This window comes from Mycteria americana, chromosome 24 (assembly GCF_035582795.1).
Source record: "Mycteria americana isolate JAX WOST 10 ecotype Jacksonville Zoo and Gardens chromosome 24, USCA_MyAme_1.0, whole genome shotgun sequence".
NCBI lineage: Eukaryota > Metazoa > Chordata > Aves > Ciconiiformes > Ciconiidae > Mycteria > Mycteria americana.
Genome location: NC_134388.1, coordinates 2,354,432 through 2,372,262, shown reverse-complemented (window position 1 = coordinate 2,372,262; position 17,831 = coordinate 2,354,432). Strand labels below are relative to the sequence as shown.

Genomic DNA, 17,831 nt, shown 5'->3' with positions numbered 1-17,831 from the left:
AGGAGCAGGCTGTCGTCACTTCCTCCGGCCGCCCGGTGCAGGGCCCGCGGGGGGAGCGGGGAGCGGGCAGGGACGAGCCCCGACGTGTCAGCACCGTTCATCCCGCTCCCTGCTGCAAACCTCCTGGAACAAGCCCGGGTTGGACTCAGCCCCCACCCAAGACCCCCACCCCCCCACCCCTGGCTGTCCCTCTGTCCTGGGGGTCCGGCCCCCGAATCCCAGAGCCGGTGCAGCCGAGGATGGCGGTTTCCACCCCATGCATCACCCCATGCATCGACCCTGGCCCCCCACAGACGAAACACCCGCTCCCCCCCCCCCAGCCCTGCAAACCAGGGGGGTCCCAGCAGCTCTCTGACCACCATGAGGCAAAGCTGCCTCAGCCCGGCGGGCTTTGGCCAAGTGGTCCTCACAGCTTTTCCTATGAGAAATCAGGGACCAGCAATGGTGCCCTGGTCCTGCTGCGTCCTCTTGTCCTGCCTTGCCTCGCCGCTGCCCCAGCAGCTCCCGGCTGGCCGTGCCAAGCAGTGCAGAGTCACGCCGGGATGTGGAGACGCCTGAGCTGGGTTCCTGGGGGAGCTGGTTTCTGTATTCGGCATCTTCTGGAAGGTTCAACGTGGGGGGAACGGGGCTGCCTCCGACATCTGTCCGCCCATGTCCCCACGTGGGGACACGTGGGTGCAGGGCTCTTGTCACGGGGCCAGCAGGAGCCATGGGCCAGCACCAGGGTGAAATACAAACTCTGGGCTCAATTTTTGAGTCAGATTTGCCGAGTCTGATATTTACCATAATTATTAACAATAATCCTATTTATACCCCGGAATCACTGGAGCAGTTCCATTCCCAGGGTATGAACAAGCAGCAAAGAGCCGGTCCTTGCTGCAGGGAGGCCACCATCTAAAGCAGCTGCGGGACTCAATGGTTGGCACCAGCACAGCCCGGCAGCCAGCACAGGCCAGGGGGCTCGCGAGGAAGCGCTCGCTCAACGCCAGCGTCGGTGGAGAACCGCCGCGGAGCCACCACCGGCCCCTTCGGCACGGCCTCGGCAGACGTGGGGTGGGAGGACGGCGACCCCCTCCTTGCCTCCAGCCGTGCAGCTGCTGTGCCTGGCTCAGATCTTCTGCACGTAGTTCCCAGGGAAAAGCCCTTCCTTGCCATGAAGCCGGCCTTTCCACCAGCCGGAGATATCTGGGAAGGGGGGGAAAAAAAGAGCCGGGTCAGGCGCGGTGCTGCCATGGGGCACAGCGGGGAGGAGCTGGGCAGGGCGGGAGCCCGGCGGTACCTTCCAGCAGGATGTCAATGATGTCCCCCACGTTGAAGCTGAGCTCGTCCACATCCTGCCCGATGTACTGGTAGAGCGCCTGGCAGCGCGGCACGGCCGCCTTGGGCTGCGGCTTGGGACGCCTGGCCGGGGGTGGCCGCTGGCTCACGCTTCGCCGGCGCTGCATGCTGCGGGACCGGGAGAAACAGCGTTCACGGCGGGGAGAGCGGGAGGGCGCAGGATGCGCTGCACCCTCCTTCCCATCCTGCTCTCCCCCACCGATGTGCTCTGTGCCTGCAGCTCTGGTGGGTCCTCCCAGTGCAGGGACTGGGAGAACTGGGGTGTGCAAGAGCTTGGGAGGTGCTGTCCTGCCAGCAAGGCCAGATTGCCCGGACCTGGTCGGGCTGTCTCTCGGTCGGGCAGCTGAGCTGCTCAGAGGGGAAAGAGCATCTCCTGGGACCGGCAGCAGTGGGAGGGGAGGATGGGGGGGATGGGGGACCTGGGCACCAGTACGGGACCTACCCGGCCACCCCCTGGTCAGGCACGTTGAGGAAATCCATGTTGTGCTCGGACGGGGGCCGTGTCTTCGGCTGGCGGGTGGCGTTTTGGGGGGGCAGCGCTGCGGCCGGTGGCCCCCGCGCCTGCTTCTGGGGTGGCGCGTAGGTGTCCCGCTGAGCCCGGCCATCGCTGCGCGGGAACTGGGGGGCCCCGTTCCTGCAGGAACCTGGAAGACCCCCCGGGATTGGTGCGTTACAGGGGGCCCACGCTCAGCCTGCACCCCCCAGGAGAACAGCGTTGGCTGGATCCAGGCTGGGGTCCCCCCTCCCCGGCACCCCCCCTTTGGCACTGTCCTCCTCACCTCTGGGTGCTGGTGGGGCGCTTCGGGAGGGCGCTGGACACCTGCTGCCACCTCTGCTCTGCGTTGCCCCCTTCCTCGTGGGCTCTGGGGGGACACGAGCCCCCCCGTTAGGTGATGGTCCTTGGAGCCAGCCGGGAGGGGCTGCCCCTGCAGTTTGCGCCCAGCCACCCTTTTCCCCAAAACACCCCATGCTGCCCCATCACCCGAGCAGAAGCGGGTCCCTCCTGGGTGAAACGGGAACCCCGCAGGGCTGGGGTGCACGCTGGCTCGCCCTCATGGCCCCCAGCCTCCGGCCGTGCTCTGCAGCCCCGGCGCTCCTGTCCCCCCCCCCCCCCCCCCAGCCCCCCGGGTGCCCTGGCACTCACTGGCATTCCTGGGGAGCCCATCCCCGATGCTGACTGTAAGGGTTTTGCCTCCGGCTTTGAGGGCGGCCACGTCGCCCTGTCCTCTGACGAAGGTGACATTGCGGGTGCCGCCACCGCCCCAGCCCTCCTTCTTCACCTGAAACTGTAGTCTGGGGGAGAGAGAGGGGCCGTGAGGCCACAGGGATGGGACCTCATCCTGCTTTGTCACCTCTCCCGGCCTCCCTCCTTACGTGTCCTTGAAGGAGAGGCGCAGCTTGGTGCGGGTGAGCTCCTCATAGCGTTTGCACAGCAGGCTGATCAGCTCCGTCTTGAAGATGGACTCCAAGAAATTGTCGGCATTGTTCTCGTGGAGGATAAAGAAATCATCCTGCCTGGTGCTGGGAGAGCAACCCCAGCGCGGGGGCATCAGCGGGGCAAGGCTGGTGCCAGCTGGCGCTGAGGGGGAGCTGGGAGACCCCGCTGGGCCTGGGTCCACCCGAGCAAATTTGGAGGTCGATTTAGTAGGAAACCTCCCCAGCCTCCAAAGCCCCATCTGCAAAGCGCTCTGCGGGGAGCCTTCTCCCCACAGCCCAATGCCCTGCTGCCTCCAAGGGCAAGGGGCCGGCAGCTGGCAGGGGCCACCGGCGCACGGAGAGGCCGATGGAGCTGATGGGTGAAGCCCGACCGCGCAGACCCCCGCCATGGAGCCCGTGCTAAGGGACGCACCTCAGCGAGACGCCGCTCACCGCCTGGAGCTCCACCTTCTTCTTGAGCACCTCCTTGATCTGCCCCTTCTCAGGACCTTTCTTTACCTTCTCCCGCCCGATCAGGTAGAAGTACTTGGGGGTGAGGATGAAGTCCCGCTTGATGGGCTGGGAAAGGGCAGGAGCAGGGGGTGAGGGGGTGTTTTTGGGGGACACGAGCCCTGCACACATCCCACCCAAGGGCAGCCACCACAAGCCACGGCTTGGCGTGTCCCAAGCCTCGAGAGGCTCCACATACCTTGAACCTCCGGTCGTACTTAGTGATGGAGTCGGCGAAGTCTATCCGCTCCCGCTTGGCCAGGAACTGGCGCAGCTCCGGCCGCTCCTCCATGCCCAGGTAATCGCCCACAAAATTCCTGTTAATGCTGTTCCTCCTCCGCTCTTTGAAGTTGTAGAGGATGTTGGAGGCTGCGTGGGACCCCCATGCGACGCAGGTCAGACAGGGCTCTGTGCTGGGGGCTCAGCCCTCGGCTCAGCCCTCGGCCCCTGCCTGCCTGCCCTCCCAAATCGGGAGCCGTGGGAGCCATCGCACAGACTGTGGCAGCAAGAAGCGGGGCCGTTTTATGCCACAGGAGGAATCTGAGCTGCTTGAGCTTGGCTGGCTTCGAAACCCATTAATCACCCTCAAAAAGCTTGTGCTGGGGGAGGGAGGGAGGGAGGGACCCAGCTTTCTGGGTTTTCCACCTTGATTTTTCACTGCACGCTTGGGAGGGTGGGAAGACGCCAGCGATAGGCTCAGGAGGTGACCACTGGCCTTTCCCATCCCTCTGCAAATGCCGACTCTCAGCTTCTCCTCTCCATCTCAGTGCAGGCAATGAAATGCAGAGCAAGACAGCGAGAGGCTCCAGTTTCTGTCCTACGTCCCCTCCCGGGGCTGGAAATAGGAGCGAGAAATCCGCGCCCTCCTTTAAGATGTAGGAAAAGACCCCGGGCATCTCATGGTGCCCTCCTCACCCCCCTCCTCGTTAGTGCCACAATTAGGAGCCGGGCTGCCACTCTCCTGCTGCTCTGGCAGCTGGGCTGTCCCCATCGAAGGGCACCCTAAAAGGGGTGCTGGGGTGCCGGTGTCCCCGTCCTCACCCAGCCTTACCCTCCTCTCGCATCTGCTCATACTTCCGGATGGCGATGTGCCGGCGCCAGGCCTTCTGGATCACCCGCGCAAAGCCGTCGAATTTCCGCTCCCGCATCTCTTCAAGGAGGAAGAGCTGGGGGACACGGGGTGCTGAGCCCGGCCGGCCAGGGGCCCCCAGCCCCCGTGCTGCGTCGCTTCTCCCGCACGTCGGCAGCCCAAACCCTCCCCGGCGTTGCCCAAAGCGACGCTCGGCTGCGTGCGGCGTCCCCCGGGGATGCTGGGTTGCGGGCGAGAGGCAGAGCCGGGTCACCTACCGATTCGGGGTTCTTGACAAACACCTTGCTCCGACCCATCTGGTACTGGTCTGGGTCCATGTTGACGGAGCGCAGCAAGTGCTGCACCCCTTGCCGCTCGTCCCCACGCCAGGACGGCCATGTCTCGGGGGTGAGGATGGCGTAGCTGCCAGGACAGGGGACGTGAGTCACGGCCGGGCTGCGGGGACCTGCCATCCCCCGTCCCGGTGGTCACTCACCGTTGCAGGAATTTGTGGAAGAGGCGGCGGTAGGCGAAACCTGCCCGGCGCACACGGATGTTCTCCTTCAGCCCCAGGTACTCGACTTGGTGCTTCACCCTGTGGAGCCGGGAGGGACACGCTCGCCGTGGGATGGCAGGTCGCTGGGACCTGCCCTGACCCCTCGGCCACCACTTTGCACGGGGACGCCCATTGCGAGGGGCCTCTGTTACCTGCTCTCCTCCCAGTCCCGGGGTTTCTTGGTCTCGTTGGGCTTGATGCAGCGGATGTAGTGTGGCGTGCACTTCATTAGCGTGTTCACCAGGTCATTAGCCTGTTTCTGTTGCAAGGATTTACCTCTGTAGTGTTAAAGGCATTGGTGGGAGCCCATCACCCTGCTGCCGCCCCAGAGGCAGCTACTGTCCTGCAGCCTCCGGGACGTACCTTGATTTTGGAGCCCGCGGTGGTCGGCCGTCCCTTTTTGTCAGAATCGAGCTTTTCTGGGAAAAGCATCCGGATGAAGCCGCTGAAAGGCAGGTGACAGTCCCCGGGTGAGAGCCGCCAGGCTCCCCAGGCTCAGCAGGCGCTGAGCTGGAACCAGCTCCAGCTCTGCTTTCTGCTGCTGAGGAATCCTGCACTGTGGCTGACCCTACCCCCCCCGACTGCCCCCAGGCTGAGCAGGATCGGTGCTGGTGGGTGAGCACCCCTCTGCCCAGCCCCGCAGCCCCTGGGTGCCGCTGTGCGGGATGGGGGACGCTGCTGGTGCCCGCGGGGCGATGCAGGATGCTGAGCGCCCCGAGCTATGGCTCGGGCAGAGGCAGAACCAGCAAAGCTTTATGGTCTGGATGTTGAGGATGCTGCCCTCTGCCCCAGCCCTTTTGGGCTGGCCCCTGGGACCACGGCGCTGCCAGGACTCACTATTCGCTGCTCTGCATGAGCTCGATCAAGTCGGTGAAGAGCACGTCCCGGTTGCGCTCGCAGAAGCCGTTCACGTCGTAGGAGACCTGGGGACAGGAGGGGAGCTCAGCCCCATGCCGCTGCGGCCAGGGCTGTGGGGTGCGGCATGTGGGGCGCGGGGTGCCGTACCTTGCCTGCATAGTGGTGGATGACGAAGCCCGAACTCCAGCTGTTGAAGTGCTCGTGGGTGCCCACGGCCGCCTGCAGCTTCTGCAGCAGGGTCTGGTCCGCCCCCTCGCCGGTGGCGTGCATGGTGGCACAGACGTCGTCCAGGACGCTCATGATCCCAGGGGGGTTCTGGGAGAGGGAGAGTGAAGCCATGGGTGTCCAAAGGCTGCGGGCAGGGCCCAATCCTGCATCTGGCTGTGCTCAAGTACGCCGCGCTGGTCAAAGCTGCTTCATGCTGAACCGCAGCTTAGGTTAAGGACGTAGGGCTGCTGCTCTGCCAGGGATGCTCCCCGGCAGGACCGGCTTCTGCCACCCCTCCTTCACAGCACCCAGCCCATCCCAACCAGCACCCCACTCCCTGGGTGCCTCGGCTCCCTGAGAAAGCCTCCCCCGGAGTACGGGTCCCCACTCACCAGCTTGTTCTCTATCAGGTCGCACACCACCTTGTTGTTGAAGTACTGGATCTGGGTCCACTTGATCCCCTCCTGCACGTATTCCTCCTGGGGAAGCGCCGGGAGAGCTGGGTGAGCCCCCGACCCATGGGATATGCTGCAGCCCCCCTGCTCCGGCCGTGGTGCCGGGTCTGGCGCAGCCCCGCAGCCCCCCCAGCCAAGCCCCCCCGTACCTGCTCTGCCTTCAGGGTCAGCTCTATGAAGATCTGCTGCAGCTTCTCGTTCACAAAGTTAATGCAGAATTGCTCAAAGCCATTTTTCTGCAAAAGGACAAAAGATGAAAGAGAAGACGGGGCTGAGTTGGCTTCTGCTCTCTCTTCTGCAGAGCCTTTGGGCGCTGCGCTCGGGACCCTTCTTGGGGCCATCGACTGCTAACAGCCCCCTGCTCCAGCCGCTCTCCTTGCTGGGGGAGCAGTGAAGGACATTCCCCAGCTGGGCTCCTACAGCAAAGTAACACATACCTGGAATATTTCGAAGCCGTAGATGTCCAGCACCCCGATGCTGTACTCCTCATACGGCTTCTGCATAGCCCGGTTGATAGACTGCAGGGAGAGACGGGACAAGCCACCTTCATCGCGGGCGTAAGGCGGTGGGGCTGGCTGCACGCGGGAGCGGATGGCGAGCATCCCCTCTGCACTGCGGCCGCGCTTGGCCCGGCCTGCCGGGACCACACACCTCCACGAGAAAGTCGAAGACGCGCGCGTAGAGCCCCTTGGCCAGGGCGTCCCGGGTGTAAGCCGCCTGCTCCACGTTGAGGGTGACGGTGATGGACTCGGAGCGGCCGCCCCACTTGCTGTCCATTTTCCTGCTGGTGACCTTCTCGTTGAGGCGGTCCTGGTCGATCCCCAGCAGGTAGGCAGGGAAGGCCAGGGCTGGGCAGAGTGGGGGAGCGGTCAGGGCTGCCTGCTCCCTGTACGCCCCCGGCACGCTGCCCACAGCCGCTGCCGGACCCCCCAGCCCTGTCCGAGTGCGAAGGACAGCAGCGGTGCAGCGACCGGGGACGTGGTTCTCCCCCTGCTAAATCACAGCAAGCGACTCCTGGTATCTGTCCCCTTGCTAATTAAGCTCTGGTTGTGCCATTTGCTCGCTGCCTCGGTTTCCCCATGTCTAACGTGGGGAAGATGCTGACGCTGCCTCTCTCCTCTGCCAGGGGATTTGTGCTACGGAGAGTTTGCAATTCATTGCCAAGGGTCTCTGCGAGCGTCCCCACTTGCCCCCCCGAGGCAGGGGGAATCGGCTACTCACAGTCAGCATTTTCCACCCGAGCGTAGTTGCCTTCCTCCCGAAAGCTGATGTTTCCCAGGTGGAGGATCCCCGCCACGATCTGCAGCACCAGCTGCTGGTCCTCGCCCTGGATGCCGATGACCTGCATGGCGTTCTGGGGGCAGGGGGAGCCCGTCAGCCCCTGCCCGGCCACTGCCAGCTTCGGGGACTCCCCCTCCTGGGTACTCACTATGGTCTCATGGAAGTCGCTGCGGTCGTCCGTGCCCTCCACCTGGTACGTGTCCGACTGGTTCAGGTAGTAGTAATAATCCGGGCTCATGATGCCCAGGTTCTGCCGCTGCTCTTGGGACGCTCCTTCGATGAGCTGGGAGAGAAACGGGAGCTGCGGTTCCCCGGCCCCTGGCCCTCACGGCAGCCCGGCTGGCTCCGTGCCCCCCGTACCTGATAGTAGATGTGGAAATTCCTCTCGCACTCGTTCTGGCTCACCACCCGTGACTTCTCCAGCAGAAAGTTGGAGATCTTCCCCCCGTCGGGTTCGCCGCCCCGGCTGAACTGGATCTCGAAGTACTTCCCCTGTCCCGGCACAGCTCCCGCTCAGAGCCGTGGCCCCGGCCAGCAGGACCCCTCACTCCCCCCGGCCCTGGCTTCTCTCCCCCTTCTCCCCCACGCCAGGAGCATTGCTGGCACAGATCCTGGCCGTGGCGCCGACCCTCTGCACCTGCCCTGGCGACTTACGAAGCGGCTGGAGTTGTTGTTCCGGACGGTTTTGGCATTTCCGAAGGCTTCCAGCAGCGGGTTGGACTGCAGGATGATGTCCTTCACGTGCTGGGGGCAGAGGAGGGAGAGGGCTGAGCTGGGGGGGGCCGGGAGCGTGTCCCCACACCTGGAGCTGGGGCTGCTCTGCGTGCCACCGTCGGGTGGGGGGAGCAGGGGGCCGGGGCAGTGGGGAGCGGCTGGGAGGTGAAGCGATGCATGGCGGTGGGGGGGGCACAGCCATACCTGCACTTTCTCGCCACCCCCGGACACTTTGGAGATGTAGCCCATGATGTATTTCGCTGCCACCGTTTTCCCGGCCCCGCTTTCTCCGCTGTGCAAACGTCAAAGCAGAGGAGACGTGAAATGGCCCCACCAGAGTCGCCTGTCCTAGGGTGCTTTGGGGTGGGATGCTGGAGCAGGGCTGGGGGTTGACGGTGGGTGACGGGGGCCGTGGCCTCCCTCCTGCCACATACTCTGAGCGTGTGGCAGTGCTAACGCCGGGGACAGGGCTGCCCGGGTGCTCCGGGGAGAGCACCCGGGGCCAGAGCGGGGCCAGAGCAAGGCTGGGTGAGGAGCTGCTCCGGTTGGATTTCTTGTTGCTGGATTTTGGAGGGGAGGAGGGAGGCTTGGGAGCCTCAAGGGGAAGTCTCTGGCCTTACCCCGCATCCTGACCATGTCCCTTGCAACACTCAGCCGGAAAGGTGCATTGCACAAGGCTGGGTCCCTGCCTGGGACAACCCGGTTGCAGCCCCGGCTGGTGCTCATGGCCCAGGACGCCGGGGTCCCTCCAGGCACCCCCATGGGCTGGGTTCCCCAGGACCCACCACTGGGCTTCAGCCGCCTCTTGCCGCTGCCCAGGTGCTGTGTTTAGCCGGGATGCCCCCAGGGTGTGGGGAGAAGGGGTGATGGAGACAGCCGGCCCCGGAGCGGTGGCATGGGGTCCCCGGCTACGCTCCACGTAGCCCCTACCTGATGATGACGCACTGGTTCTCCCCGTCGATCAGCATGTTGCGGTACATGTTGTCGGTCAGAGCGTAGATATGGGGGGGATTTTCATACTGAGCCTAAACAGGGGACAAGGACAGCAGTGCTGAGCACAGAGCAGCCATCAGCTCCCCGCCCTGAGCCCCCTCCCCAAATCCCCTTAACTCTGCCCACGCATTGCACCAGGCAGTGGCACGCAGCAGGGATAGGGGATTAGTCTCTTGCCACAGACACGAGCTAATCAGCAGCATGTCAGATGTTTTTTCGACTCTCCCCTCCTCCTTGGGAAGCTCCTTGTGGCAGAGCTAGTCACTTGGGCTGGATTTTACCATATTTGGGTTACTTTGGTGTGTATTTATGAGCTGAATTTCCCAGGAATGTGGATTTGCTCCTGAGTCTCGTTCCTGACTCTCCATCAATGTGTTTGGGAGCACTGACCCCTGCAGCACCCAAAGGGCTGGGGAGGACGGGGACACTCATGGGACACCCCCAGGTGTTTCGCACCAAACTAAACCCAAGGAACCCTTGGCCGACCCCGCCAGCTGGCACGCAGCAGCCTCACCGCCCCCTGGTACAGCTCGATCTCCCGGTCAGTGAAGTACGGCATCTGCTTGAAGGGGTTGACGGAGATGAGCACCGGCCCAATGTAGGTCTGAGTGGCTGGTTAAGGTCTGTGCGTCCTTTCCCATGTCCCCCCTTCCCACTGCCCCTTCCTGCCCCAGAGACAGCGTCAGTGGGAGCAGTGGCAGGAAGGTGGTTGCGGGGCTCTCGGCCTCATCCTGGAAGCTGCACCAGGAATACCACGACGGTTTTCAGCTTGGGTGCAGGCAGAGCTGCTGCCATGACTTGGCAGCAGCACCCCAGTGGTCCCTTGGCCCCGGGGTGTCCCCTGCAGCGTGCAGGGTACAGCAGGAGCATCCCCTCAGCTCCCTGGCCTCTGGCTGAGGATCGGCTCCAAAGCAGCATTTCCAGCATCCTGCAGTCTCCCGGAATTCGCCCTCTGCTCAGCTGCTCATGCTCCATCTGCGGATTTTGCAGCAGGAGACCGTCTCCATTTTACAACCAGGGAAACTGAGGCACGGAGAGGAGAGAAACTGCCGGTTCCTGCCTTTCCCTGGCCACCCAGCCACTCCGCATCCCTCAGCCCCTGCCTGCAGCATCCCCGCGTCACCCACTGTGGGCAGGGGAATGGAAAAGTGGAGAATTGTGCCTGGAAACGACGCAGCAGCAGGATGGGGATGAGCCCCCAGCGCCCCGGGGCAGGTGCTGGGGAGATCGAGGTCGGGGATGGAGGGGTGCCAGCACGGTTACCCCGAGCCCTCGATGTCCTATTTTCGGCCCACCTGACAGCAGGGTGGGGGAAAAGCAGCCAAAGGGCAGGCAGAGAGGGGCTTTTCTGGGAAATGCAGAAGTGCGGGGTGTTGAGTCATGGCTAGACAGGGGCCCTGCATGCAGCAGCACAAAAAAAAGGAAGAAAGAGGCTGCGTGGGGTATTTTTTTCCTCCGAAAAAAAAAAAGCCAACCCCAAACCCAACCCCTAAACACATTCAAAGCCCCAGGGCTGCCGAAAGAGTGAGGAGGATGGCTGCGTCACCGCCGGCCCGGGAGCATCGCCTTGTAAGGGAAGAGCCGCATCTTCAGGGAAACCACAGCCACTCGCAGCGGCTCAGCCCCGTGCTCAGCCCCGCTGCCACCCGAGACCCCGCTGTGCCCTGCTCTGCACGGCAGGGGTTTTGTCCTCTTCCCCGCCAGAGCCGGCCGCCCACCGGAGCTGGGGTGCAGGCGAAGCGTGTGTGATGGTGCCAGGGTGCTAAGCCGGCCACATCCCCGAGCAGGTGTGGGGCAAGCAAGGCAAGAGCTCAGCGCCCCGAATCGTGGCCGTGGGGACACCTCCCCATCCGCACTGTGGAGCCCGAGAGCTGCTGAGCCTCGTGCGCGGTACTCGGCAGCGTCAGCTCTGTGATGGGAGCCAGCGACTGCAAAAGCCTCTGGGCTGGGGGATGGCGCGGTGGGGGTGACACTGGGCACGGTGGGAGCTTTGCACCCGCGCTGGCTTGATGGTGTCGCATGTGGCCTGACACTGGTGGAGAGCGAGGGGTGGCATCTCCTCCCCGTGTCTGCAGGGATGCTTCCGCTCCAGCCAGGGTTTGCTTGGATTTGCTGTGGGTGCAGAGCAGCCAGGGCGTGCTGTGGGCATTGGGGGGGTTGGGTGACAGCAGCAGGCGACGGTGGCCACTACTGCCACTGGGGTCCAGCCCCCTTGGCACGGGCAGGTGGGCCTCCAGTGTGCAGGAGCAGTGGGAGACAGCAGATGAGGGGCTTTGCTCAGTGCTCTTTGCTTAGGGCTTTGTGGCCGCAAAGGAAGGACCGAAGTGGGTCCCGGGACATGGCAAGATGGGGGACACGGTTGCAGTGTCTCTGCCGAGTGCAACTCAGCTTGGGAATGACGGCATTCCCCCCGCCGATCCCAATCTTCTCCCACCACAGTGTGGGGACGGGACACTCTGCGAGCATTGGGACAGCCCCAGATTGGCCCACGCCCTGGCACAGCCTTGAAGCACAGCCCCGCTGCTCCCTGGCCCTGTCCCGCTGCCCTGGGAAGGATACAAAGATGTAATCGTCCATAAAACGCTTCTTGAGGTTCTCCACGATGGCCTCCTCGGAGATCTTGGAGAGCAGGACCATGTCGTCCACGCCGCTCTGCTTGACATTGTGGCTCTGCCAGTGGAAGCGCTCCTTGCTGCCCTGCGGGGAGGCGACCACAGCGACTGCGCCAGGGCCACTACCGATGGAGCGGGGCTCCAGGCCTGGATCTGGCCCCAGCTCCCCCTAAGCTGCTGGTAGCTATAACTGGTCTCTGCCCCAGCTCTGGCTCCAAAACAGGCACCCTCGGGTGGTGCAAAGAGGAGGGTTTTGGCCATGCTGGGAACTTGCAAAGCTCAGAATCCCAGTGCTGCTGCACCTAGGCTTGCCCCATCCCTCCCGCCAGATCCTGCCTCACGGCAGGTTTGGCACCCCGGAGAGGAGCAGACGGGGCACCGGCAGCCTGCGGGCGTGTTTGTAACATCACCCCTGCTCGTTATGGTGGTAACGAAGGACTAACGAAGCAATTGCTGCACAGGCTCTGCTTATGAGTCAAAGGGGCAGCAAAAATAACCCAGGGGAAGGGCAAAAATTGCAGCTGGTGGGGGCATCCCCAGCACTGCACATCCTCTGCACCCCCGCATCCCCTTCGCACCAGGGCAGACGTGCAACTGTGCCCCCTTACCCTTTCCTCCCTGCCGAGGGAGATGCCAGCACCCGCTTTCCAGCCGCCCCCCAACTCACCCAGCTCTGTCCTCTGGGGGCCGTGGGGCAGCAGGAAAACTGTGGGCTGTGATTTAAGCCCTTGCAGGGCTAAACACAGCCCTGGGCTGGGAGGGCAGGGTAAGATTTCACCATGCAAAAAGAAAACTACTCAAAGGCCCCTTGTCCTCGATGCTACAGAGGAAACTTGTGAACGCAGCCGCGGTGCTCGTGTGGCCCCCGCCGCGGTTCCCCGAGAGGGGACACCCCATCTGGACCTGCCCGCGTCTCCTCTGCACCCGTCCCACGGCCCCCGCAGTTCTGCTTTCACCCCAGCGCTCCCGGCACCGATTTCACTTCTCCTCCCCCTGACGCCCCGGCCTCTTACTCTTTCCATTTCCCTTTTCTTCTCTTCCCCTTTTGCTTCGTTTTCCCGCTGGCTGTCAAGATTTCAGGCCTCCGGACCCTGACGCCTTTGCACTCTCCCATCTGCCCCTGATTTTCGCGGGCTGCCCGCAGCCCCCCGCAACCACCCTCAGACGCTCAGCACAACCTGGCACCATCGTGACGGGGGACAGAGGGACCATCAGGAAGCACGGAGGAGCTTGGCAACATCCTGCTGCTCCCCCGGCCGCCTCCTTCCCTGCTGGGCTGCTGGGCTGCTACCCAAAATACCATCCATGCCCCCCAAACCCCAAGTTGCAACTCAAGCCCCCATAGCTGGTGGAGGGGCTTTTGGCTTCGTTGTCCCACCACCTTCCCTTAGGACGCATGGACCTGGGTCGGCTCAGGGGGGATGGGGGCTGCTCGCGCAGCCTGAAACTGTGCGGGGAGCTTCTCCTCTCCTCCTGTTTGTTGCTTATGGGCCTTTTTCTTGCCTTCCCCTCCTCTTTCTCCCCTCTATCCTAATAAGCCCCTAGAAAAGCCGCCCGGAGAAACGCAGGCGGGCTCAGTCATCCACTCCAGGTCAGCGTGCTGTCACCCAGGGAGCTGTCAGTGACCCCAGGAGCTGCCCAGCTTCAACCCAACCTGGCCAAAACCTTGTGCTTCAGGTGGAAAGGAGCGGGTTGGGAGGAGCCCGTGGGGAGCCTGACCCCTCGGTTCCCCGTCCCGTGCCTCCATCGCCCTGAGCCCTCTGGCGCAGGCACCCTGGCCTTGTGTGTCTGGTTATGGCACCAAATTAAGGCAAATACGAACGTTTCCTGTATTGCAAGCTTGGTGCTTTTGAGCTGACACCCGGAGTTTCTCCTTCAGTCAAATGACTGCTCAGAGCCGTCAGCGTGCCTTCGTGACACCTCCTCTTCCTCCGGGCACAGGTTAGGTGCTTTCCTGGCTCAGCCGGGGCACCTGATGCAGCACAGCTGCAGGGAAAACACCAGCTCACTTTAAATGAAGGTTTTGTCCCGGACATCTGCAGGGCCATGGTTGTTTCCACCTTGTTTCTGGAAGCACAAAGTCTGCCTGGGTTTCCTCAGCACATCCCGAGGGGTGGCATGGGGGGTTCGCAGGGCCAGGGCTCGCTAAGCTGGGTAAAAGCCTTGTGGGGAGGATGAAGAGGAAAGATGCTCCTCAAAACCCTGGCATTGCCTGAGCTCAGCGCCCAGCAAGCCCTTGTGGGATGGGGGCTGCAGGCAGCGGGGACACAAACTGAATTTGCGTTCAGAGGCCTGGGGCAGCGGTTCCTCGGTCCCCTCCTCTGTTCCAGGCCAAAGCGAGGAATGAGCCAGAGAGCAGCAGCTCGACAGCCGCCGCCACAGGGGTACCCGGGGAAGGGGCCTGATGGGCGGCCTGGACCAAATGCCTCCGAGAGGTCATTTCATGCTCGAGCCGAGCGGGGAGCAGCTTTCAGCAGCCCTTGGCCCGGGCTTCCAGGTGCAGTTTGCAGGCACTTTGCACAAGTGACTTTGCTCTGCCGGTGGCCCCATGCGTCACAGGTGCACGCGTGGGGACCCCCATCAGGACCCCCAGGAGCGCCCCAGCTGAGGGCTGCAGGATGGGAACCGTGGCCACCGCAGCCGCTGCCTGTACCCAGGGCTGCAGATGCACCCGGTGCTCACGATAGGATCGCTGAGGCTGGGAGGGGAGCGGCCCTGCGGATTGCAAAACATCGTCTGTTTTTCTTCAAAGCTCAGGTCTGAGCCACCAAAAAAACCCGGCAAGCCCCAAGTGGGGAGCGGATGGAGCCCAAGGTGGCACTTTTTGTCTCAAGACAGGGCAAGCCCAGCTGCAGCCAACACCTTAAAACCACCGGAAACCCTGAGAAGAGCAGCGCGGGGTGTTGCATCGCTGTCACAACCCCGCTAGCTTCCAGGCACAGGCAGGGCTTGGGGATGGGGCATTTCCCCCCGTGTTTTGGGGATGGGGGCTGGCCCCAGAGCTGGGCCCCGGCAGGGCTCGGGGTCGTGGCTGCACAGCCCCACGGCCCCTCTGAAGCCACCAAACATCTTCAGGTCTGAGGTGGCGGTGGGGAGGGGACAGTGTTTGTGCCTTGTGGGGGACGGCATCTGAGCAGCCTCTCAGAGGTGGCAACTGTGACCGTGGGTGGGAGAAGGCTCCATTTCAGCCCGGTCACTGTCCCCTTCCTGGGTGGAAATGTCTGGGGACAGCATCACTCCGAGACACGGAGGGAGCAGAGCCGTGGGCTGAAGGCCATGGCTGTGGCCACACTGTGCAGACCCTTACTCCAAGCCTGAGCATCTCCCTCATTTTGAGATCTTTCATCTTCCTCTTCTGCCTCCAGATCAACTTCCAGCTCTGGCTGCTGCCCTTCCAGCAGCCCCGTGCCCTGCCTGTGGCCCCTGTTCCCCGCATGCGCCAAGGTGCAGGGTCTGACCCTGGGCACGGGCACCCAGAGGGTCCTTCCCGGCTTGAGCCGGCCTGGAGGGTACGGCTGCCCCTGGCAGCCCCTGCTACCCCACTGCGCTCTGCCTGCACCACGCTCTGCCCACACCCTGCCAGCACCATGAGAGCTGAAAACAGAAGCGCTTGTGGGAAGTTGGGCCAAGAGGAACACAAGGGTTCTCCTGTGGGTACCGCACCACCGACGACAAAATCAAAACCACTTTGTGTCGGCTCAGCCTCACCGCCCGGTGCCCTCCATCCTGCTCGGGTCAGCGCTTCTTGGGGCACCGACCCCGCACCCGGCACCCATCGCCGGCTGCTCCCAACCACTGCACCCTGCACCAGTGCCTCACCCAGCCCCAGCTCCGCTCCCTGTCCCCAAGCCTGGGCAGCACCGTCCTCTCTCCAGCGGGGATGTCCGGTGGGCTCCTGGCACCTCACGCAAAGCAGCAAGGGACCACGATGGGTGCAGGAGAGGACAGGGCTGAGATAGCCCTGAGGTGGCAGGAAGGCAGGGTGACGTCCCCAGGGTGCCCGCGGGAGACAGGGTGGGGAGAGCCCAGCGAGGGCCCCGCTTGCACTCACCATGGTGTCCCTGCGTCTTGTACCCAGGGATGAGGCGCTCAGGGCTCCTGTCACCGAGGGCCGAGGTCCATCTCGAAGCGCTTTCCTTTTGTGTTTCTGCTGCAAGTACAAATTGCAACTAATTTTTTTTTCCTCCTCCCACTTCCTCATTTCGTGCCCGTTTGCCGGGGGTGGGGAGGACAAGGGCGGCTCTCTGCTGCCGGGGGGACCTCGGGGTGCCCCTGCCCAGGGTGACCCCACCTCTGCTGCAGACTGGTGCTGCTGGTGCCGGGGGTCACCAACCGGGGTAAGTGGGTGGATGCTGGGTGGGATGCTCCAGCAGGGATGCTCAGAACCTCTGCGAAACCTATCACCCCTCCCCCAGGTGACAGTTTGGTGTGCCCCCCTCCCCGGGGTGACCAGTCGGTGCTGGGGGACGCTCTGCTTTAAGGTGGTTTTAGGAGCAAGATGCTTTTCGTTGCTGCTTTTTTTTCAGGTCTTTTGAATAAAAAAGGCCACACCTGAGGAAACATTTTGGCTACAAATGGGCCGAAGGCATTTCAGAGAGACCATCGCTGGAGCTGTGGGTGAGATGAGAGCGGGGCTTCCTGCGGGGGGTGGCCACGGAGGCGTCCCCGCCGTGACTGCAGAGCCGGTGCTCCTGCAAACCCTGCACACACACAGACCCATCTTCATGCAACAGCCCTGGTGTGCAAACACACCGGTGCAAGCCGCGGCTCATTGCGATGGTACCGCAGTGCTGATCCCGGGCTGTGCTTGAAGAAGAGAGCCCGTCGCGCTGAGTGGTTCCAGCCCTACCCAAGACTCTGTCGGCGTGGGCCCAGCTCCTTGGCAGCGGTCGGCACCCCAACAGAAAGCAGCCAAGAGGGGGGCAAAGAAAACAGGTATGCTGCGGCAGGAAGCCGAGGCCTGAGCACAGTTCTGCACCGCCGTGTCGTCACTGTCCCCCGCAGACCTGCCGTCCTGAGATGGCCCCTCTGCTCCCCCAGCACGGCAGCGGCAGAGCCCACAGACTCGGGAACCGGCGCCCGCAGGGCTCAGCCTGCAGCAAGTCCGTGCCTGCTCAACACGCACACAGAGCGAGGGCCGTCCGTGCCAGGGAGCGCTCAGCTGCTGCCCAGCCCACCCCGGGCTGCGCTCCCTTCTATCCATCCTGCCGGCATCTCATACGGTCCCCAGTGACTGAGAGGGTGGGCAGCCATCCAGCCCCGTCGCCCCGGCAGGACACCCCTCCTCCTCGGGTATCAGAGAGGTTTGAAGTCCAGGACATAAGGGAGTGGGGGGAAAGCAGGGAGGTTTCCAGGGAAAGGAAAGGTCTGACACCATGTGGGGACAGCACTTGGCAGCTTTACACACGGAGATCCCATAACCACTTTTTCTTTTTTTTTTTTTTTTTTTTTTTTTTTAACCATATATTGGCCTCTGCATTGCAGAGCAGAGGGTGCTGGCTGGAGCACTCAGCCTCCCACCAGGGCCAGGGCTGGAGGAGAGAGGATATTGCCAACCAGCGGGGCCTGATCTGAAATTTATGGCAAATTCTGCAAATGCCAGGCTTGGGGCAGCCCACCAGCAGGCTGCGAGCCAGCAGGGCGGCAAGGGTTTGCTCTGATCACAGGCAGCCGTGGCCGGAGAAGGAAATTGGCCATGTGAGAGCCAGCGGCTGCTTCACCTTCTGCTGACCGGAGCATCAGTTCCTCCCCCGAGCACGCGCGGAGCGGCAGGAGGTGTGGAGCGTGGGTCCCACCAGCGTGGGACTGGGCAGGGGCAGAGC

At 63.3% G+C, this 17,831-nt stretch overlaps 1 protein-coding gene across 2 annotated transcripts; it reads right to left on the bottom strand.

Annotated features, from left to right (window-relative positions):
• Nucleotides 1–207: 207 nt before the first annotated feature.
• On the bottom strand, nucleotides 208–16,153 carry MYO1F (myosin IF). Of its 2 annotated transcripts, XM_075524474.1 has the most exons (28): nucleotides 16,061–16,153; nucleotides 11,957–12,094; nucleotides 9,912–10,001; nucleotides 9,335–9,429; nucleotides 8,609–8,696; nucleotides 8,345–8,434; nucleotides 8,051–8,182; nucleotides 7,839–7,973; nucleotides 7,631–7,763; nucleotides 7,061–7,257; nucleotides 6,847–6,927; nucleotides 6,559–6,645; nucleotides 6,347–6,433; nucleotides 5,895–6,062; nucleotides 5,727–5,812; nucleotides 5,253–5,334; nucleotides 5,042–5,148; nucleotides 4,830–4,928; nucleotides 4,612–4,756; nucleotides 4,316–4,430; nucleotides 3,464–3,633; nucleotides 3,188–3,333; nucleotides 2,713–2,859; nucleotides 2,483–2,631; nucleotides 2,118–2,201; nucleotides 1,781–1,982; nucleotides 1,280–1,446; nucleotides 208–1,185 (listed from the first exon to the last, which is right to left on the bottom strand). In XM_075524474.1, the coding sequence occupies exons 1-28, from the start codon at nucleotides 16,061–16,063 to the stop codon at nucleotides 1,109–1,111; spliced, it is 3,300 nt and encodes a 1,099-aa protein (XP_075380589.1). In that variant the 5' UTR covers nucleotides 16,064–16,153; the 3' UTR covers nucleotides 208–1,108. The 2 variants fall into 2 exon arrangements, with proteins under 2 accessions (XP_075380589.1, XP_075380590.1); XM_075524475.1 differs by lacking the exons at nucleotides 9,912–10,001; nucleotides 11,957–12,094; nucleotides 16,061–16,153 and adding an exon at nucleotides 9,582–9,603 and having other exon boundaries at nucleotides 210–1,185.
• Between the last annotated feature and the right edge of the window lie 1,678 nt (nucleotides 16,154–17,831).

What these genes read in the sequence shown, in the direction of transcription:
- MYO1F (XM_075524474.1), bottom strand. An exon ending in AGTACGACCGGAGGTTCAAG is followed by an intron (nt 3,334 to 3,463) that starts GTATGTGGAGCC and finishes GCCCTTTCCCAG; the next exon opens with CCCATCAAGCGGGACTTCAT. An exon ending in CCTGACCAGGGGGTGGCCGG is followed by an intron (nt 1,447 to 1,780) that starts GTAGGTCCCGTA and finishes CCGGTCCCGCAG; the next exon opens with CATGCAGCGCCGGCGAAGCG.